Below are 21,905 nucleotides of genomic sequence, written 5' to 3'. Positions count from 1 at the left end.
CGAAAAGGCGATTTGTTGGCCTTGAGAAGTACTCGGTCGATGCGACACGGTACCAAAGGCATTAGCGCAGTCAAGCAGTAAACTGCTGCTAATGAACGGTCCAATCCAGAAAAACAAGTCATTTTCTATTAGAATGAAAAGACTGCAGGCGAGCTGGTTAAACTACATAGTTGAAAACCGTGAGAAAAGAGGAAATAAAAAGATTTAAAAAAAAACGCACAAGACAACACAAGTTCTCAAACGCAGCTGAGTTTATTGACACGGAAGCACCAATAAATGCACTTTGAGACGGAAAAGAGGGAAAAGGGACCTTAATGGAAAGACCACGACTATACAATACTATACTTCGCTTCAGCTTACGTCTAGACGCTATTTATTTATTTATTTAAATACCTTAAGGACCCCCCATAGGGGGTATTACGTAAGGGGTAAATAAATAAGACGCTACGAGCTAATGGGACCATGGCAGCTGCGTCAAAAAAGCGAAAGCCACCGGGTATTTTCTGTTTATGATTGGTTCGGCGATGAGAGCATCTACAGAAGCATGACCACTGATGGTGCCCTTTTGACACTGTCTGATTGGTCCCCCCCGTCGGCTGCGTCTGGGCCTAAGGTTAAAACGAAATACAAGCGAAATATACTAAAATACTGGTTGAATACATAGTAAAATCTACCAACATGGACATTGCAAAATGAAGTATACGAGTATATACAACCATTTTGCCTTTTCTTGTTCTTTAACGCAAAAGTTCCGCTGATTTCCCAGACTGTGGCAAATTGTGGCGCAAAACACACACTCACACACACACACACACACACACATCACACAACACACACACACACACACACACACACACACACTCTCACATCACATATATATTATATAGAGTATATTTATATATATATATATATATATATATATCTATAGTTTTTTGTCAAGGGTTTCCTAAATAATTTAAACTTATACTAACTTGTGACGGCAAAACATTGAGCACCATATGACCCGCAAACGAGTAAATTTGACAGCAAACCTTAATTCAAGATGAGCCGACTGGTATTCCCCAAAGGGGAATTGGCGATGATAGCGTATTAAAATGTCTTAAATATATGATTGTACCAGTCACATTACAAAACTAAAATGTCACGCTGAGAGTCCATTTCTGGAGAAATAAAAAAGAAATAGATAACACATTTTCATGTGAAGCTAGCAGTTTGAACATCCCTTTTGTCAACCAAACCTGGATCACCATGGACCAGGGATGGGCAGTATTTCAAATACAAGTATTTGAAATACGTATTTCAAATACTTTGTGTATTTTGCGTTTGTATTTAATTACAAATTGGGTAATGTATTTGACGTGTATATGCAATTGTAATTAAATACAATTTTGTGGGCGAAAATACATCTTGTTTTTATGCATGTGGTTGTAAGATATAGTCTCCATCCTTTATTCGGCCATGGGGCATTTTTCTTTTTCTCCTCCGGCTTTATTTTAAAGGCACTGTCCAGAGCAGGAAGAAAACTACGTTCTGCACCGAATGCAGTGTCTCTTAATCAAGCACAAGCGTTTGGCGACTTTGTGATTACGGTGCTAGTCCAGGGCAAGAAAAGTGACGAAATCGACGTTCACAGGCAGACTGGCTAAGTAAGTGCCTCTGACAACTTGTGATGCTTTCCAGCCTGATTTCCATCCAGATTTTTGCCTCGAACATTCTAAATGCGCGGGTCGTCCAGATTTTCGTAACTGGTGCGAGTTGCAACAATAAAAAAATTCTCTAGCTAGTGCTGCGCGTCTTGGTCATCGGTTCTTTTTTGGTCTATACCAAAATGTAATAGACAAAAAAAGCCGCTTGAAGCTCTGCACTTTTTTCACCTATTACGTCCAAGCTGATTACATTTTTGTGATTATATTTCTATTACGTTACTAGAGCCTCGCACACTAACTCCCGAGTGTGCGATTGCAAAATTAAAATTAGATACCCAGAAACCCGTTGCAGGTGCTCTGAAGTCGCTGACGCAAATTTTGAGGAATGTATTTGGAAAAGTATTTGGGGGAGACCAAATACATTTGGTTGTATTTGTATCTTGTACTTAAATGCTTTTTTTTAAAAATGTAATTAGATTTGTAATTAAATGCATTTTTGACGAAGTATTTTGTATTTGTATTTCGATACATATTTGCACGTATTTTGCCCATCCCTGCCATGGACCAACCAGTTCGCATGCGGAGCGCAAGTTTGTCTGCTTCTGGTTGGCTCTGGTTGAAGGATGGTGGGTAGACCTCAAGGCAGCTTGCCTTGAGGTCTACCCACTATCCTTCAATCAGAGCCAACAAGAGCTCGGCGTTCTGACGTCACCACAATCCCTGCAAAAGAAGCAGGCGAACTAGAGTGCCTTCATGTTCGGGACATGAAGGCACCCTAAAGGCCGGTTCAGACACTTGCGTTTGAGTGCGTTTGACTGCGTTGCGTCGAGAACCCAAAGCGAGTCACCGGCGCATTTGTGCTTCGTATAAAGCGTGGAATCCAATTCAAGGAATCATCTTGGCACGCGATATAAGCAGCAGGGATGTCCTGGTTTCTTGCAGCCGCAACGCAGTGAAACGCAGTCAAACGCAACTGTCTGAACTAGGCTTAAGCGGGAAACACATGTACGACGAAACCTTCCGATCCGACGTGCGGACTGCTGGAATGACCTTGGGAGGAGAGGGTTTTCGTAGCATCGGAGAGCGTTGAAAACCCTCGTCTCCGACCGTCGTATTGCGCGGTCGGACGTCGGATCGGACGGTTTCGTCGTACATATGTTTCGCGCTTTAAGGCGAACTTGCGCGACGCATACCCAAAGCTAGCGTAGCATCCGCAGTGCTCGAACGCGTCTCCTTCGCACAAGAGCAAGAGTGAAAGAGATGCAACGCGAAGGGTCCATATCACAAGAGCGAATGACATTTTAGCGAACGGCGACATTTGAGCGAATGGTCGTTTTAGCGAATAACGGGGGCGCGCGTTAACCCATCCGTCGCGCTGCGCTTTACGCCGCTTCGCGGCGACAGTCTGCGGCAACTCATTACAAAAATATGAACTCATTTGGCCCACCCGAAAACGCCGCTTCGCGGCGTCCGACTATTCGCTAAAGTGTCATTCGGTGAAACGTGGGCGTTCGCTAAAACGTCATTCGATCAAGTGAGTGCCTCCCCAACGCGAAGCCACGTGCACTCGCAGCAGTGCAGGCTTGCAGCAGTGTGGAAGCCGCGGTAGCCTTCACAACGTGGCACCTGTCATGCAGCCATTGGAAATGTGTAAAGTCGGGGACAGGAGTTCCGGGGAAGCCCCTTCCACCTCTTTCATTCAGAGAAAACGCTGGAGAGGAGACACCTTATATTTGACAAAGGAATTCAAACACCAGTATGACAACGGGGCTATGCCGCTTTGCACGCCAGTCAAATTTGTGTTATGGTCTTCAGTTCAGCTAGTTGGTGAATGATACTATACATCGTTTCACCTTATCTGCGAGCGAAGCCAAAGCTAAAAGCGCGAGACCAGCGCTTTTTGCGTTTCTCTCCAGCTCGCGCACTCGAGCAAAGCCTGAACGCACGGAGCTTTCGCGCTCGCGCTTCCAGCTTTGCCTTCGCTCGCACATAAGGTGAAACGAAGTATGATAGGGCCAGGGGGCCAGCATGAACGCGAAATTACAGGAAAATGTGCATGGCACAGCCACGTGGCCACGTTATTTCAAGTCGTGGACTTGTGGCGCCACCGGCTGAGCGCTATACCAACTAAGATTCCGGAGAGCGCGCGAGCGCGAACTGTAGCGCGTTTTCTTTGTATTTTTTAGATTTTACTTTTTTTGCAAGCTAAGAAAAACAAAATCCCATTTAAATTTAATATGAATGAAGATATAATTATTTATGAGTGAATGACTGATTAAAAACAAATTTAAATTAGACTACCATTCTATACCATTTAACACTTTTGTTGCGCCATCTACCTTCAGTTCCCGCTCGTTGTGTGGTGAAAGCTAAATGGCGGGTGTTTGTGGTACGATTTCAATTTGAAAACGCGAGTTTCGAACTCCCTTCGCGTTGGTGCCTTCGAAAGGGACAGCAACGTAGGCAACAGAAACGAAGAAATGCAAGGCAGTGTCTCTGGAATTACAACCTTCTAAGAAAATAAATCTTCCGTCGTCGCTGGACGTGGAGCACGTAAGGTGAGCACTTTTTCGGGCCTACCTTTATTCCGGGTTACTGTTGTCAACAGTTCGTTTTCCCAAGGCTTCGCTTTATTCTGTCTCGAGGTTTCGGTGATACTGGCATGCTGACATTTGTAGCGTACATGCCACATTTTTGTAGTTGCAAACGGAGGATGAAAATGGCAACAAGATAAAAACAAATAAGAATTAAATCTTCAAAACTGTCAAAAAAAAAAAAAAAAAAAGGACGAAAAATACTATAATAATTTATTTGTGAATAGAGGTTCGGGCAATGTGATGCAGAGCTCCTAAAGGTTGCTAAATTCAGTAAAACGGTGACCCCCACGTTCTCGACAAATAAATAAATAAATTGGTAGATTAAATACCTTAAATGTCCCTTAAAGGGATAGTCCACTGGTTTTTTCATTGTCTCCGATTTGCTTGAAATTTTGCTAAACTAACCAACAAATATCGTGAAAATAGTATCCCAAATATTTGGTCAAAATATTGTTTTTTTGCAAAGTTATTGAATTTACAGTTTTGGTCCTCACCGTGTTTTTCAAGCTCGAAGTCTCTACTGGCAACAATGAAAAAGTGACGTCAGTGGAAGGCAGGGGTTCACTGTTTGGGCTGTAGATTTTGTTTTAAACTGATTCGAAGCAGTTTCATGGTGTCAAGTGAATGCTTGGGAAGCTCGCTGCAGTACCCGCGCTCCAGCACGGAGCAAATGATTGGCATATTCTATTTTTTGGCTGCTTGCTCGACTGGAAAGTCTGCCTGCCACTGACGTCACGGCACTGAAAAGTGCGCGAATATTTGAATGTTGGTTTTTGGATCATTTTCATTTGCCGATTTCACAATACCTATTATGAATTTCGCGATTCTAAATAGCATACCGGAGAGAGTAAAGGCCGGGGAGTCAGAAAATATAGTTAGTTAAGGTAGCTAAAAAAATCGGTGGAGTACCCCTTTAAAGAAAGACATTACATAGGGGGATAAACATTTCGAGGAAAAAACAAACAAACCAAAAACCAACAGTAAAATTGCCAGAGCAAAAACCTACAACTGTCTATGCACAGCACTACAAAAAAAAAAAAAAAATCGAAGTAAAAAAACAAGAACAAAATTCAAAAATCAAATATGATCAATCATAGAGAACCACCACAATCTTAAACAAGAAATAATTGAACACAAATCATATAATCCCTAATGTGGAGAAAGAAGAGCCCGTAAACGTTCGGGGTTAGTTTCGGTGGCTGTGGAATTCAAGAGGCCATTCCACCAGACAGATTTTGGGAAAGAAAAATATGCGGAGCGCAAGTTTTTCTGCTTCTTTTACAGGAGTTGCGGGGACGTCAGGACGCCGAGCTCTCATTGGCTGTAATTGAAGGGTAGTGGGTAGAACTCAAGGCAGCTTGCTTTGAGGTCTATCACTATTCTTCAGTCGGAGCCAATTGGAGCTCGGCGTCCTGACGTCCCCGCAACTCCTGTAAAACCAGAAAAACTTGCGCTCCGCATAGAAACAAAGAGGTTTGGCAGGTGGAGCGATTAAGTTTGCATGAGTGTTTAAGACGAGATGTAAAGAAGGATGGCCGATTGAGGAACCATGGCTGAGAGAAATAGTGTAGGAAAATGCTATGAAGGAGGCATAAGCAAGAAACTTTGCATCGTAAAAAGGTACTCCGGCAATTTCTTGAGCCACCCCAATTAACTGTATTTTCGGAATCACTGGTCTTTACTTTTGCAGGCTTGCAGGTAGAGCGGGCAGTCTAAAAATGGACTATGCAGTTTTGTCCTGCTGGGTTCTGGAGCGAGCTTCCAAAGCATTCATTTGACACCATGAAATTGCTTTTCATCACTTCGGAACAAAGTCTACAGTCCAAAGAGCGAATCCCCACCCTCCCCTGATGTCACGTTTTCATTGCTGCCAGTAGAGACTCGCTTTGAAAAACGAGATGAGGACCAAACTTGGTAATTCAATAACTTAGCGAAAAGAGAAAAAAATTATTACGGGCCAATATTGGGGTAACTTTTTCAGTGATGTTTGTGGGTGGTGTTGGCAAATGTTTAGGCTCATTGAGGACTGTGAAGAAGACGCTGGAGTACCCCTTAAAAGTGTTACTTCAACAAAATTTGAAATATACCCGTTGTGTTCAGAAATAGGCTGAATATAATCCACAATATCCGTAAATGACAATCACACTTTTCTATTTTGAGACTGATGGCTCTATGTTTCATTATAAATGGCCCACTCTGGCAAGCGCTAGGAGAGCAGCCAGCAGAGAGCACGTGACATCCGGCGCAGTCGTGACATAGATTTTCTCGGGATGACAACAACAAGATGTCCTAGCCATTCCAGCCACCGAAGCAGCCGAAGCACGCCAGCGATCGGGACACTGCAGCTAACCCCAAAGCTGCTTTTGTATGAATTTTGAGTGATGGGTTGATCTTCTGTAATTGTGTAGAGGGAGAATAACGACCTCTGGGACACACAAGAGAGTCCCGGTGAAAGGGGAGTTTCTCCTTCCCCTCTTCTCTCGTGATAGCTGAAAGCAAGACAGGTATCGTCACTACCTGTCAAAGTTTCTAGATAGGCATTACAAACGAGGCTTTAGCGACATCCACCAGGTGCTCTTTGCTGCTTGTTTAATTCGTTTTAAAATTTCTTTTTGTGTTTTTTCTAACAAGAGATTGGTGTGCCTGATGTGGTACTGCTCCCTTGAACAAGAATAGACCAAGAAATGAGTGCCGAAATTTCATTGTAGTATCCCTTTAAAAGGGTCATGAAACGATATCGGGTTGGAATGTTCATGACTTTGCAGAGGCATACTGATGTCCTAGTCTGGCCTAAGTATACTCGCATAGACCGCCACTGATTCAGAAGCTTCTTGGTCGAGGTAGACCAAGAAATGAGTGCCGAAATTTCATTGTAGTATCCCTTTAAAAGGGTCATGAAACGATATCGGGTTGGAATGTTCATGACTTTGCAGAGGCATACTGATGTCCTAGTCTGGCCTAAGTATACTGGCATAGACCGCCACTGATTCAGAAGCTTCTTGGTCGAGGTGAAATGGTGAGGATAAAAGGGGACTATTTCTTTCAGTCTTCCTAAACAAAACTTGATGATGTAATTGTGGGATCGAAACCACCCGCCTGACGACAGTCGAGCACGGCTCATGGATTGCACACGAGTACTGTGCGAGCACTCGACTGCGGCTCAGTATAATCATTGCCTCGGCGGACACTCGGGTAGTGGCTCGTGTCCAACCACTGCCGTGATGAGAATAGCCGAACTCTCACAATGCCTGGAGGTCAGCACGCATTTCCTACTTTGCCAACCACAGCGCTTGGGTATAATTAATGTTGGCGGCATAGGATAGGCACCAGGCCACATGGCCATTTGTTCTGGCTTCAGGGGATGAATGATGCTCATATTTATCAAATTTTTTTGGCAACTGCCATTGCCTAGAAAGAAAACCTAAGGCAAGTTTATTTGGTTATTATCGTTAGTAGTAGTATTATCGTTAGTAGTATTTAGCGAAAGTAGAAAAATTGCTTTAAGGCTCCTTTTAAGCCAACTCAGGAAGGTCAACCCTTTGATTTAATGATGTGATGTTGAATGACGGGAATATTCAGAAAAAATAAAAAGTGTGACTAACTTTTGAAAAGTTTCTATTTCGGTAATGGGATATACATGATAAGGGTCTTATATGCTCAATGCATATTCTAGTTTAGGCTGAATTAATGAAACATGCAATTTTCCTAAGGTTAGAAGGAGCAAAAAAGATTAAACAATGTAAAAACCTGAGGCCAAGGAACAAAATATTTTGCAATGTCATTTGTAGTAATATGCTATTGTAAGCACATATATGGTGCAGCCGTAAGGACTAACACATTTAGCACACCTTCAGAAAATCAAATTCCAAACGTTCATACCTGTAATTGGGCATGTGAACACAGTTTTGCAAGGAGTTTTAGGTCTATATTTTTTTAGAGCTCAACTCGGAAGTAGTGAAGTATTAAAAATAAAGCGAAATCTGAGTCCCGGGTGGCTTGCTGAACGCAAAAACGCTGATAACCAATAGTAGAGGCTGACAAAGAGCAAGATAATCACAATAATTAATACTTTTTATGAAATTCATGAACAATGGCAACCTGGGAGCAAGCTCACAAATCAGTGTGCTTATGATGAACGTCCAGTATAGGGCATAAAAAAAGCACCGTTGCTGTTTTTATATATATATATATATATATTTTTTTTTTACCAACCCCGAGTCGAGTTGTAAAAAAATGGACGAATAGTTTTTCCAATAGATGTTCGCGTGCCCAATTTCAGGTATGTATGTTTGGAATTTGAACTTTGCAAGGCATGTTAGCCCTTACAGCTGCACCCTGTACAATTGTTTTACGTTGTGGTTGCATAAATTGACAAATTATACACAATGAACAGTATAATACAAACAAAAACGTGGGGCAGTCAGAAGCTGGTGGGCAGAACATGGAAAGGGACCTCCTGGAAGCTGCCGTTTCACCAAGAGATTTACTGCTCCAGAGTGTAATGTGGTGCTTGTATGTGCTTGTTAATATGCACCCTCTATTTTAAGGAAATAAATTAATGCATAGCTCCTACAGTTCACGAGATTGACACTTTCTTCATTGGAAATGTCTGTTTGGACAAATGTGCAGAGCTGCTTTTTCCACTTTTTCATGTGTTGAGGCCAGCAACTTAGATTTTAATCTCAGTTTGTACCTGCACTGCTCAAATTGACTTTTTGTAGCTGGCATGAAAACAAAAAACCCGTTCCTTCTTTTTTTTTTTTTGATCATCGCTTATTGAAAAGAAAAAAATACATCAGCATGATAGAATCGCGGTTGTAAGCAATAACACTGCACATGCTTCATCTGCCGTACCAGGCGAAAACGCCCTGCACAAGATTTCTTCAACACTGGCGCTGCTGTTTTCCGAGGGGGAAAAGAGCTAGGCACTTTTTCAAAAGGTTTATCGCTGCTAGAGTTGCGAGGCCCCTCCCAAGAGCTTCTTGATGTCTGATTCAATGGCATTCGGTTCCGTGGTCGGCGCATATCTGGCGACCGGTTGCCCTGCCTTGTTCACCAGAAACTTGGTAAAGTTCCACTTGATTCGGTCGCCGAACGTGCCGCCCTGTTTGTGCTTGAGGTACTTCCAAAGCGGGTGTGCATCGTCCCCGTTCACGTCGACTTTCCCGAAGAGGTCAAACTTGACGTTGTACTTGGCGCTACAAAACTTCGCCACCTCCTCGTTGCTGCCGGGCTCCTGACTCCCGAATTGGTTGCAAGGGAACCCGAGGATGCTTAGCGGCGGGTTGTGCGAGGCGTACTTGTCGTGCAGTTCCTGCAGCTGCTTGTAGTTAGAGTCCGTGAAGCCGCACTGCGATGCCACGTTCACGATCAGCACGACGTGGCCGGCGTACTTGCTGAGGGGAACCTCTTGGCCGCGGATATCTTCGGCCACGAAGTCGTGGATGGAGCAGGCGTCCTTCCACTTGTCTCCCGTGGCCATGTCGAGGTGGGAAAACGGTCTGTCGGACGCTAGACGAGCGGGGCAACTTGAGGGAACGTCGCTGTCACTGGAGAACGCGTACAACGCCGGGAATGACAGCAGCAGCAGATGACGGCGAAAATGACGGTACACCGACATGGCTTCGACATTCGATCGTGTTTCGATACCCAAACACTCACCTGTGGTGTCGCTAGCGTCCGCCTCGCGTCACTACTCTTGGCTTAAAAACAAAACAAAAAACAGAAGCAAACTATTAGCTGTAGGCTTTCCTTTTTCCCCTTTCGTGATTCCGCTAAAATCGAGCGTTATTTTCGTCAGGTATGAGTATCCACAAGGAAACGTAAGTAATTAGGCAGCAATGTGGCCACCGTTTCGTCGCTACATCCAGCAGGAATTTTCTATCTGCGATTGGCTGTTGATGTCGTTTTGTGATGCAATCCCTCTGATGTGAATGTTTGGATGCTGGTAAGATCTGATACGCCAGCTTTTCTGGTAAGTATTGCGTAGTTTAGCTCGTCCGTTGTATACTACGCGGTCTACACGGTGCAGATAAACTTTTGTCTACCTTTGGTGCGCTGTAACCCGATTGAAAACGTTGTAGGCACGTGCGATATGTAGTAAACAAAGTGTTAGTCATATCAGGAAGAATGCCAATATTGTCATTACTAATTTCTCACTGAATGCGTCTTAAAATGCTACTGCGGGCAATTGATTCATACTCAATGGTCTACTTTCGTCCGTTGTGTGACATAATATTGCGTAGTTTTCGCTCGGAAGCGTTTGTTTTTCTTTCGGTACGCCCGTATCCTGTGTCAATGGTGGCGAAAACTGCTGTTTTTCACGCGTCGGTTTGAGGCTGCTGGCTGAACAAAGTTGGGCTACGCAGACTGGACACACAAGTTTCTGGGTGGTTTTAGAATGGACTAATTGGTAGGTACTTAAGAGGGGATCGCACTTCATTGTTTAGCTCTACTAGAGGTTGCGTTTGACGTCCGCTGATGACCAATCAAAGAGACTACCCACCACAGGACACACATTGAATGGATTGCTTTATCCATTTTCTAAAGCGTCGTAAATTATTTTGCAGCATCTTTTGTCATAAGAGTATGCATACTTACACGCTTTTTTTTTTTTTTTAATTTTGTTCTGATCTAGATTTTAAGGATTCCGTAGCTTGTTTAGTTTTTGCAATCTGGCATGTATATTAAATTTGGGAAGGGCAGGCTAAACGTACCCATAGGAATGGTATGTCCACCTTTGTTATGTTGCAAGTTAAGACAAGAGTTAGGAGCAGTGCAAGAGGACTGTTTGAGATGCAATTGTTAGATTTTCTTTTAACATTGATATCTTAAAAACACAGGTTCAATTCAAACAAGTAATCTTTTTGCTCAATCATGTTACCACAATGTGGCATGAAAATGTTTAAAATTGTGCTGACATGGTATTTTCATGCGCCTATATATGTCTATTTCTCGTGTTCTACAAGCTGAGGTACCCACAAGGTCACCTATTTTTTTCTCGAATGCAAAACATTTTATGTGCAAAACCCAGCCAGCATAGAGCTCTATTGACTTCCTCCATCCTACCCAGTCACGTTCAATACATAGCTTGTAAGTGACATCATGCTAGGAAGAATGGGGGCTCGTCATGCTGGTGATTGACTTCCTACCTCCCATATGTGCTTACCAAGGCGCAGGAGGCCGCTAGCGGCCTGGCTATGCTCTGACATGCTCTATACTTTCAAGGAAAGTACCTAGTTTTCAACATGTGAACTTGAAACAATGTGCTGAGCTTAAAATGATGACGCGTGGAATTGTTTAGTGTTGGTGTGAATGGGCCCCAGGAAAAGTTTTTGACTAGAAGGGCTGCTGTGTCGGCGAAACGAGCTTCATTGCCCAATTCAAAGCATTTGAATTCCTGGAGTCCAAGGCATACTGTCCCTTGGACTTCTATTTGACAAGCAGCTCTATGCTCCGTTTCAGCGCAGGTTTGAGCGTAACCAAACAAACGCCGGCGATAGGTTGTGACTTCGCCCACACTTCGTATATCACTCCGCACGAAATCTGTGCAGAGGAGTCGAAAAAAGACATTTCGTCTGCTACGGAGGTATCAATGACATTGTCTGCTGCATAATTAAAAATGGGATTTTGCATCCTGGAATAAAATTCTGGTTCAGTGCCGTGGCTGCTAAGCTTCGCTTGGGGCCATGGCACTGCTAGCAGAGGAAGGTAACGTTTGGTGCCCAGACGGGTCTTCTTCTCTGCTGCGGTGCCGTCCGGAGCCCATGGAAAAAGCAGGTTGAGCGAGCTCTCTGGGTAGACTGGGTCTCCGATTTTTAACAAAGCAGCGCGCCCTCTCCGCAAACGCATAACAGCTACATAAGCATACCGCATCCCTCCGCTCGCACTGGTATACGCGTTTTCTCTGTGCTCCACCGACACCGAATGGTTTTGCCTCTGACCGCCGCCTCGACACCCGATTTGGACCCGCTTGTCATCAAAGAGCGTTTCCTGCCGTTGGCGGATCAACTTTTCGTTGATTTCCCAACGTCTATTAGCTCCGATGTTCGTTTAACAACTTCGCTGTACTACGCAGTTTGGGATTCCTGACGGAGAAGAGTACACATTCATCACAGTCTTGCGCCTGATGCCCAAATGTGCCTTTCTTGCGTTGTTGGTGCAAATTAGGAAAACAGAAAACCGAGGGATGTCTAGCAACTTGGCGAGGAAAGCGTCAGACTTGAAGCCAACAATTTGGGCGTTGAGAACACGAAAAACTAAAAAATGGAAAAAATGTATAGCAGTTGCATCAGTGTGGCCAGCAGGTAGGCGTTTTTCGTCGAAGCATATTCATTAATATATTATGAAGAATGTGGGATGTAATTTATTTCATTAATTTTTTTATACAATTCTTCTTAGCAGGACACAACTGGAAAATTGTCCAATGTTTGCACACAATCAAAGTATTTCTAAAATTTTAATTTTGCGAACTACTTCGCTCTTTTCTAGGTGGTGAACCGTCCGCCAGTCTTTGGCTGCTCTCGGAGTTAAGCTGATACGAAGTATAGGAGTCGTGATAGAAAGTTCTTTCAAGTAGCGAAGTTGTTCCGATTTCATGAAGCACTAGCTAATAAGCAACCCAGGGTTACCGTGTTGTGGACAGCACAAGCCGATGCCCCAGCAGCTGCAGCTCAGCTTTTATGCGCTCAGAGGGCCGCCGCACGTCCAGGCTGGGCTGCGGCGCAACATGCTTGCCTGTATCGGCAAGGGAGCCCCGCCGGTATGCTCCAAGCATGGAAACAGTGTGATGAAGTGAAAGGCAAAGGGCATCCACACTACGATCAGGCAAAACCAATGCAGTGGCTTGCATGAATATAAACAATGTTGAGAAGTATGGCTATGGGGGGGGGAAATACGGCACGCAAGCTCGGTAATGTGTAGCCGCTTCCCTTCTCTCCCACTGATACCTTTTGTTCTTTGATGGCTACTCTGTCGCAAGGCATGCCAAAAAACCAATTAACGGGATACGTAGCAATTGCTTCACCCGAATGCGGCACAGTTTACCATGACTTTCACGGCGACTTGTCGTCGACTCAACCACTTGCATGATGGTTGCCGGTAATCGACGTTGTTATGTCACATAGGTGCAAGCCATGTATATCGTACCATGCTGGCCCCATTCTGTGAAGGTTTGCCAGCACGAACAGCTCTTGCTTTGTTCAGTATTCGTTGTCGTTCAGAATACTGGAAAGCATGTCCAAGAAACTATGGTGGTGTTTTGCAGTCTCTTTGACAATTTCAGTTATGTGCAAAAGAAAAGCATGGCACAACTTTTAAAGTCATACAGCATAAAGGGAGCATGAAATGATTCATTCATTTTTGTTTGATACTGTTTAGAACGAATCCTTGTAGTTAATAGGACATAAAAAGGGCATTAGTTCTTTTTTTCTACCCACCAGCTGTTTTAGGAGACATTGAAGAAAAGCAAACAGCTTTAATGTCATATTTGCAGCCAGTAAGGTGGTCATGTGCTCTGTTGCTGGTTCTTGCTGTCAATGTTCATCACAATCCCACACTTAGATTGGCATGCTTCGGAGCGTGTGCATACTGTACCTCGGAGTTCAATCCCTACCCCCGCCCGTTTCAATCTGGATGAGCATCGTACTGGCGTGCGGTCGTGTATCACTAGTGCTTGATGCACGCCAAATACCCCAGGCTAGCAGAGGTACTGCAGTGGCTAAATTTCTCATCTACAGCCGAGAGACAAGTCGCCCGTTGAGGCGGACTAAGTTTGGACTGCATAAACATACCCACACCCCTATTATTATTATTGTGCCTTGGACATTGTTATTATTCGGTGCTTTCAGTCCTCACATTGTTTGGTCATGAATCCAGTGACACATTATTCATACCTCGGTGTGAGCCAAGCAGTGAAGCAATGCACATATCCAATCTGTGAGTGACATTCAGCTGTCACATTTAGGCATTGCAGCCAAACACAAAACTTGGGTGGAATTGGCAAAGATCACATGTTGTATTAAACATGTCACAAACAAGTTAACTAGCTGTTTATAGGAGGAAACAAAAAAAAAGGAGGCACCTTTTATTTAACAATTTATGTGGGGTAATCAAGCCAATGTTATATGCTAATTTTGTGTCACGCTTTCTAAAATGGTTCTAAGATTTAAACCTAATATCAGTTCATGATCCTTCTTGAGGCTTTGAGCCCTGTAGATGAGTAATAAATATATATTTTAACCCTAATTGTTGCTCACTCTTGGAATTGGTTTACCGGGCCTTTGCTGTTCCACGGGAAACCTACCTTATAAATGGGTAAAGTAACTTTTAAGAGTTTGCTTTTTTATACGCACTGCTATTTCAAGTAGCTGTTTGGGGTCTCCCACATGAATAGTTCAGCAGTGTCTCCGGGGCCCTTATCCTCTAATGTGTGGTAGTGCCTGAAAAGTCTGCAGGACAATGGAGGGCATGCGTTTCTTCCAGAAGAACAAGCGTCTCCAAGCCTGTGATCCTCGGCGTTGCACAACCGAGCTGCCTGGGGAGCAGCACGCAATGTAGAGGAGCTGTGCCGGTGGCAGACGTGGCTTCAATGGCACCGAGGAACCAGCCCAGTGGGAACAGCAGCGACAGCAGTTGCAGCAGCTCCATGGCCCGGGGAAAGCGCTCCGCCCTCCTGAACAAGGACAGCGAGGAGTACCGCGAGCACAGGGCTCGCAACAACCTGGCCGTCAAGAAGTCACGCACCAAGTCCAAGTTGCGTGCCCAGGAAACTCAGCAAAAAGTGGCCAAGCTGCGTGAGGAGAATGAGAACCTCGTCGCCAAGATCAAGGTCCTGAACAAGGAGCTGAGCTTCCTCAAGGACCTGTTCCTTGCCCATGCGGGCGCCAACGGCGGTAGCCGGGGCAGCAACTGTGGCAACCTCGATGGCGTTGACCTAAGCTTTCTCAATGACGAGGAAGTTGGCTCCTCGGAGGTCAAGGGGCTCGTCTCCAAGAACGTTGGTTCCTAGGTGTGCCACGCAGGACAATATTGGCAGCCCCTCTGTTCCTCCCTTCTGACTGAATGCATGTGTCCCGCCTTGGAAAACTTCTCTTCATAATTGTTTGTCTGGGCCCACATTGTTTTAGGCTTCTTGGTGAGTTTTTTTATTTTTCTGTAAAATTCTGGTCTTTGTTCTGTTGTTTATGTGCTTTGAGGGAAGGAATGGAGTTTGTCAATACTCGTGGCGGGGCTGTGAGGGCAATGGTCAGGAAGACGAGAGAGTGGCAATAGTTGGGAACCAAGCTTTTATGATGCACTCTGTTCCTTTTGTTATGGGCTTGTTATTTTATATATTATCTCGCAACGCAGATTGATATATTGTTGACTGATGTTACGAACTACATGATAAAAGTGGGAAATTTTCTGAGTTTTCTATTTTCTCTTTGTCCAATAAACTCACCCCATCCAAGCATAAGAACTCATCTAGTTTTTGCCCTGCGTATGGAAATCATGTTGCTGGGGCCTGTTCTGACCAATGATGATTGAAAGTGACAAATTTGCTCTTAAGTGAGCCCTTCGATATGATGAATGGTAAACTGTTCCGAGTTTGATCATTTTGTGAAATTCACAATTTCAGAGGTTCGAAACAGGCACAGGGCCACTTTGAATCATTTTGGTTGCACATCGTTTTGCACGAGCTTGTATTGTGCTGTATGTCTTATTTGTTATGCGTTCAATATGAATTTGGTGCTTTAAATGACAGAGTTGTTTATTAATTCACAATGACGAGTTCTGCTGGTAAGTAGGTTATTTGTGGCATTCAGCTGCTAAATGAATTGAGTATCTGCTGCTTAGCTGTCATATTTTAATATGACAGAGAAGCAGCTTTATTAATTTGGCCTTCTGGCTCATAAAATTGCACTTCATTGCTGTTCAAGCTTACCGTGCATGATACATTTGGAAAGCAAGTTCTACATCAGAGGAGGGGAAGTATAGCATACACAAACTGTCTTTTTAGTGGGACTACTAGATCACTTCCTGTGATAGTCTATGGTCATAACTCAATCTATGAACTCTAAGCATCCTAAAAACCAAACGCATCCATGCGTGGCCGATTTCGCTATTAAAATCGGTATTGAAGATAGATTACTTTGGAACTCTTGCAGACACCAGAGGGCACCGTTGCATAGATTGTAACTTTCGGTTCTGGAGAACGGTAGGTGAATGCTTCTCCCTAGCAATGATATGAGATTCTTTGCCTTTCTCCATTAAATCAGAATTTAATCGGAGATTAGTTAATTGTTGGATTTAGAAGCTTTGTCTAGGTGCCACAAGCCGCCTGTGCGATTGAAAGGGTTCAGCCATGTCCATACATCTAAGGGCTTCTCCTCGTCCATCTGTGCAGTCTGATATCTGCGATAGTTCTGAGGTAATCAATCTTTGATACCGATTTTTATAGAGAAATTGGCCATTCATGAATGTGATATTTGGTTTTTTAGCGTGCTTAAAACCCATAGATTCAGTTATGACCATAGACCATTACAGGAATTTGTTTTGGTACCCCTTTAACCAAATAATGCTAGAAAATTGATTTGTTTGTTTTGTATTGACCACTTTCGAGTGTGGGGGGAAGGTTAGTTTTCTCAAGTTTTCCATTTTTGTTTTGTTTTGATGGTCCATTTCCACAAACTTTTTTTCTTTTTCCTTAAAGGCTCTATGTTCCATCAACATTTTAAAACTGAACTAATACCATATTTTCTGGAGATGCACAATTTTCCACATCCTGCAATGTATGAGAACTGGTTCTGTTGCTCCTTATATTCCCTTTCTGCAATCTGCTGAGTGTTTGGTTATTGCCAGTTATGTTCTAACCAAATGGGACTGCAAATCAGAATTTTAAGCTTTTTAGATTTATTTTGGGATGAAATTGTGTTGTGCTGTCAAGTGTCTTTGACAGCTTCATTAGGTTCATTGGAAGTTTCAGTTATTTGGCGGCCAGTTAAGAAAGCATACACCTCCTTTGTGCCAATGTGTAGATCAAAAACCAGATACCTCAGTCAACGAACAGTAAGAGGCACATTTCTTTGGTGATGACATCTTTAGGCTGCATAGCCGACAACTTTTGCAGTGTTGCTGGCGATGCAATCCTATTGCAATCACTAGTTGCAATGGAAGCATAAGATGCTATGCATACATTCATATAATTGGAGAGCTTGTATTTGACGTTACCTCTGCATTTTTTTAATGTCATGCCATATTAAATATGTGCACATAATGGCAACGCAAATATAAGGTTCAAAGTTCAGTACTTCAAATGATAACCAATCAATCCATTTTTTATTTTGGCGGATGTCCAAGAAATATGCCGTTTTTAATGTGTTAGTGCCATCGATCATCTGCTTAGTTTTGTATGTAAGCAGCCCATGTAGGGATCAAAATCATTTGAATATGTGTCTGTTGGATGTTGCAGCCTAATCTTGGGCAGCCACCATTGTATTTGGAGCTGTTTAGATATAAATAGAGAATGCTCAGGTACTAAAGACTTCATTTTAGGCATCTTGAATAGCTGCCTAAAAATGTGATGGGCAGTAATGGGTAAAACCAGTGGACATTTATACAAGTATTTAAAAAAAACAATGGTGGTGTTGAGACACAGTAAATACTGCAGGACGAAGAGCGATAGTGTCTGAAGAAAGCTGCATCTCCTAGTTTGCTCAAACTAGTTTTCGTCCCCTTTCAGTTAGGCATTTGAAGCCCCTCTACTGGTTGTCAGTGAAAACACAAATGTCTACCGATTGTCCCTATGCAATGTACCTACAACACAGCTTTGGACATGGATTTTAAGTATCCCATACAAAACTTTTAGTGCCTAAATTATAAGATATTTATGCCACTATTTGCACATATGACATACATTCCTTTGTAGGGTTTTGTTAGTTTACCTACATTTCTGTATTCAGATGTGCAAATCATGTTTTATGTGGACACACTTTTTTGAGCTTTGTAGTTTAGCATTTTTGTACACTTGTTAGAATAGTAATGGTACACTCAAGATGCTTTGATCAGTTATCATTGCCTGTGCTTTGTGATATCTTTCAGCAGCTCATATTGCTTTTGTGTTAATAACCTTGCTGGCTAATGCTTGTGGTTTCACAGAGAGGTCGACCTTTTAGTGGTGTCCCACACTCTTTTCGTGTGAAGCCCTGTCTACTACAGTCTGCTCTTGAACATGTGGCAAATCCTCATTGATGTGACAAAAAAAAATATTGTTAATAAAGCGAATTTACATTATTTACTTTGTATTCAACCTTATTGATATTTCCCAGGAAGTGTAGCTGCAAGGTAGTTCTTTTGGTTTGAATGCAACAATATACATAAGATCTCTAACAATGCTCATCAATATCAAGGTGAAATAATGTTATTGCAATGGGTTCCAGTTTCATGCCACTCCCAAACTTGGAACACCTGGGAGGTGCTGGTCAATGGAGATGTAGGAAAGTCGACAAATTCTCGGCGTTGGTGTAGTGTACACTAGAAATTCTACTCTGACAAGCATGCACGTCACTGCCGTTAAACTTGTAGTCGGTTGGAAGCTGACCAGCGTAGTTCTTACAATCTGTGTTCGATGTGGGATCATTGCTAGCTTGACTTGGGGAACATGGACCTTGTGCAAGGAATTGACGAGGAAGGTTTCGTTTCTGAGAGCTGCTGTGGAGTAGGCTACGTGTATCGTAGTTTCAGTATGTACGGCGGAAAAAGTGAACTGGTCCAATGTCGACATTCGAAATTGTCACTTGTTTCGATGCTGCAGTTCATAATCACTGCCACATCTAGTTGGAGTTAAGTTTTTAAAGCGTTCTAAACGACCTAGGCTTTAAATCGGATGCACCCTGATTTCAAACCTCAATTAAGTGGGAGCCATTTCTTATTAAAAAAAAAAAAGATACGAGTTGACAATTAGCGTCAAACAGCTTCCCTTATAAGGTTAATGGAAGATTGCAAACTCGTCCACAACCTTCAACTCCGCGCGCATTTCTTCGATCTTTTCACTGTATTTAGTTGTCATACAAGCTGCGAATTATCTCCGATCTCGCTTCCTCCGTCGCCAGCCGACGCGGTGTCCGCAGACGCCCTCCCCCGGCGGTCTTTCCGGGCCGCGCGTGAGCGTACGTCGTTTGGGCCAGGCACGCGGAGAGCGCGGCTGAGCGCGGCTAGCGTCGCGCCAGCGTAGCCGGCTGGCGCGGCCGGCGCGGCGGCGGCGGCGGGACCAGCGGGACGGACGGGCGTCCTCGGCGCTGCCGGTGGCGGCGTGTGGTGCCGTTGGTCGTGCCTTACCCAGCATGCCCCGCGCGCGGCAGCAGTCCCCCACCCATCCTCCGCGAGCCACTTGGTAGGGTGGATAACACCCATGCGTGTGACGCTAGAAGATGGACAGCAGTTTTTTCGGTGGTGACTGAGCGGACCCGGCCCGATGGATAGTTGCTCCGAGATGTACCTGGAATAACTCTGCTGCGACGGTTTGCGTCCCTCTGTGCGGTAATCTTTGGAACCAACGGCGGAGTGCAAGACGTTCTTAGGCCTAATGTCATGGGCTGTTTTGGAGGCTCGAGCTCAAAAAGCGACGCCGAAGAGGATAAACGCCGGAAGGAGGCCAATAAGAAAATCGAGAAACAGATTCAAAAGGACAAACAGATTTATAGGGCGACACACCGGCTGTTATTACTAGGTTTGTACGCTCCCCTGAACCGTTATGTTTCCTACTAGAAATCAGTTGATGGTAACAAGAAAAAAAAAAAAAAAAAAAAAAGGTTTTCGGATATCACTGCCGGCACGGGCCCCTCTCCGGCGCTACTGCCTTAACCGGGGTTCGGACGGGTCATCCTCTCGATTGCAGCACTGGGACCGGCGTTCTCGTTCTCTCGTGCCCCGAATGCTCGAAAGAACTCGGACGATGGCCCCTCGGCAAAAATTGTGCGCTCGTGCAAGGTAAATTGCACGGGCTACCTGTACCTCAGCGAGCCGAATACGATATCGGACCCAGGGAGTTTTCCCATTTTGCTAGGCCTAACCTGAAGTGCTCGTTTCCTCACTGCCCGTCGGAAATTCCTCCACCGCATGTCTTTTCCACCCGCTGGGAAGTGCTCGACGCTCTTCGGATGACACTTGTGTTTGCCCTTGGTCTTTGGACGGCCCCGACGACGGGGCTCGCGCCTCGGAGCTCGGCTCCGCTATCGAGGAGGCGATCTGAGCCCGGGAAGTTGGCAGAAGTTGTGTGTGGCGATAGAAATGATCGGTCGGTCTCGAAATGCGACGCTAATCACTCCGCAAGTGGTGCTTACTTCGCAGTTGCGCACCCCCGTTGACCATCTGGAGTGGTGTGCACGCTAGACTAACTGGCCGCACCACTCCGAGCAGTCCCTGTTGAGCGCTCCGAACGGCAACGAAATAGTCTCTACTGTGCACTGGCGTGTGTATGTGCGCTGTGCTCAGCCTGTCTACGTCTTTTGAACGTGCAACAACGCCGTGACGATCGCCTTTGAAAGTTCCGCTTCTGGTCGGGAACCGTACCAGGGGTGCGCGTTCGGTTGGAGCTTGTTTCTATTTTTGATCTGGCCGCGCAAGTGCTTCTGTGCTTGCTGCCTAAATTCATACCTCATTTAAGCTAGTGTAGGAATTCAGTATCTTTTTTTTTTACCGGTATATTGATCTTTTATCACACAGTGTTCAACTAGACCATGTCCCAGTGTGTCGATGCACTTGCTGAAAACCACTGCAAAAAGAAGTGTCATTGCCATCTTCTGGTGCAGTGTCTGAATTGTGCTTGTTTCAAGCACAATTCAGACATCGTACTGTTATTATACTAGAACTTCCTCTCTGGTGAAGTGAGTTATTCTGTTCCCATTAATTGTATCATTGTTTGAAGTGATGCATTTTTTTTATATATTTAACCTTTTGCTCACTGATTGAATGCAGATTCAATCATGAATTGATTCTGCACTCAATCTGTTAACGCATTCTCACTGTGAAGAACATGGGTTTGTGAAGGACATGGGTTCTGGGTTTGACAGCATGTTTTAAGCAACCAACACAAGACAAACTCCGGAGGTGAAAGCATGCTTGATTTTGGTGTTCTGTCCAGGATGTTCAGGCTCTTTTGAAATGTTATCAAGAGCTTCAAAATTTGAATAGTCTGAAATTTCTGAAGCTGTGTTAACATGTGTATTTTACATTCACGCTCTGCAGTTATGGTCATGCTCAATAGAAACCAAATACACGAGTGCCCTTTGTCGCTTGCTTTAGTGTAGCTGGGTAACTGTATGAAAAGTGTGCACCCGTTTACATTCTCGCTTTGCAGTTATGGTCATGCTCAATAGAAACCAAACACACGAGTGCCCTTCGTCGCTTGCTTTAGTGTAGCTGGGTGGCTGTATGAAAAGTGTGCACCCGTTTGTTAAAATGAATACCATGGCTTAGTCCCACGAGACAAATATTCAGGTACTGCTCGCAGACATATTAAATGCCCCACATGGTAACCTTTCTTACGCTTGACTATCAACTGCTGTAAAAACAAAACAAAAACATTTTGTTGACAAACAGTGTTGTTTGTCTAATGGAACAAAGCAAACTCCTCGGCGTATGGACGTTCTTGTTGCCACCAAAAGATACCAAGCGAGGCGAATGC

At 44.1% G+C, this 21,905-nt stretch overlaps 3 protein-coding genes across 6 annotated transcripts in view; 2 read left to right on the top strand and 1 right to left on the bottom strand.

The window, feature by feature from the left end:
- Positions 1 to 8,622: 8,622 nt before the first annotated feature.
- Positions 8,623 to 9,946, bottom strand: LOC115316091 (probable phospholipid hydroperoxide glutathione peroxidase). Its single transcript, XM_029975384.4, has one exon. The coding sequence runs from the start codon at positions 9,861 to 9,863 to the stop codon at positions 9,195 to 9,197; it is 669 nt and encodes a 222-aa protein (XP_029831244.3). The 5' UTR covers positions 9,864 to 9,946; the 3' UTR covers positions 8,623 to 9,194.
- Positions 9,947 to 9,976: 30 nt separating this feature from the next.
- On the top strand, positions 9,977 to 18,518 carry LOC115316092 (CCAAT/enhancer-binding protein gamma). The gene is made up of 2 exons (XM_029975385.3): positions 9,977 to 10,065; positions 14,726 to 18,518. The coding sequence occupies exons 1-2, from the start codon at positions 10,046 to 10,048 to the stop codon at positions 15,249 to 15,251; spliced, it is 546 nt and encodes a 181-aa protein (XP_029831245.1). The 5' UTR covers positions 9,977 to 10,045; the 3' UTR covers positions 15,252 to 18,518.
- An 895-nt stretch (positions 18,519 to 19,413) lies between these two features.
- The window catches only part of LOC115316093 (guanine nucleotide-binding protein G(s) subunit alpha), a 50,032-nt gene continuing 47,540 nt past the window's right edge, over positions 19,414 to 21,905 (top strand). For all 4 annotated transcript variants that reach the window (XM_040206694.2, XM_040206695.2, XM_040206692.2 and 1 more), the window contains exon 1: positions 19,414 to 19,949. In XM_040206694.2, the coding sequence (XP_040062628.1) occupies positions 19,811 to 19,949 (139 nt within the window). In that variant the 5' untranslated portion in view covers positions 19,414 to 19,810. The remainder of the gene's footprint in view (positions 19,950 to 21,905) is intronic.

Source organism: Ixodes scapularis, unplaced genomic scaffold (genome assembly GCF_016920785.2).
Source record: "Ixodes scapularis isolate PalLabHiFi unplaced genomic scaffold, ASM1692078v2 PGA_scaffold9__187_contigs__length_104089568, whole genome shotgun sequence".
NCBI classification, from domain to species: domain Eukaryota; kingdom Metazoa; phylum Arthropoda; class Arachnida; order Ixodida; family Ixodidae; genus Ixodes; species Ixodes scapularis.
This window is presented reverse-complemented; position numbering and strand designations above follow the sequence as displayed.

Bases quoted from the DNA above. Each gene is read 5' to 3' on its own strand.
- LOC115316091 (XM_029975384.4), bottom strand. From the start codon at position 9,863: ATGTCGGTGTACCGTCATTTTCGCCGTCATCTGCTGCTGCTGTCATTC.
- LOC115316092 (XM_029975385.3), top strand. From the start codon at position 10,046: ATGAGTATCCACAAGGAAAC. The intron at 10,066-14,725 runs GTAAGTAATTAG...CGTTTCTTCCAG, and splicing joins ATGAGTATCCACAAGGAAAC to AAGAACAAGCGTCTCCAAGC.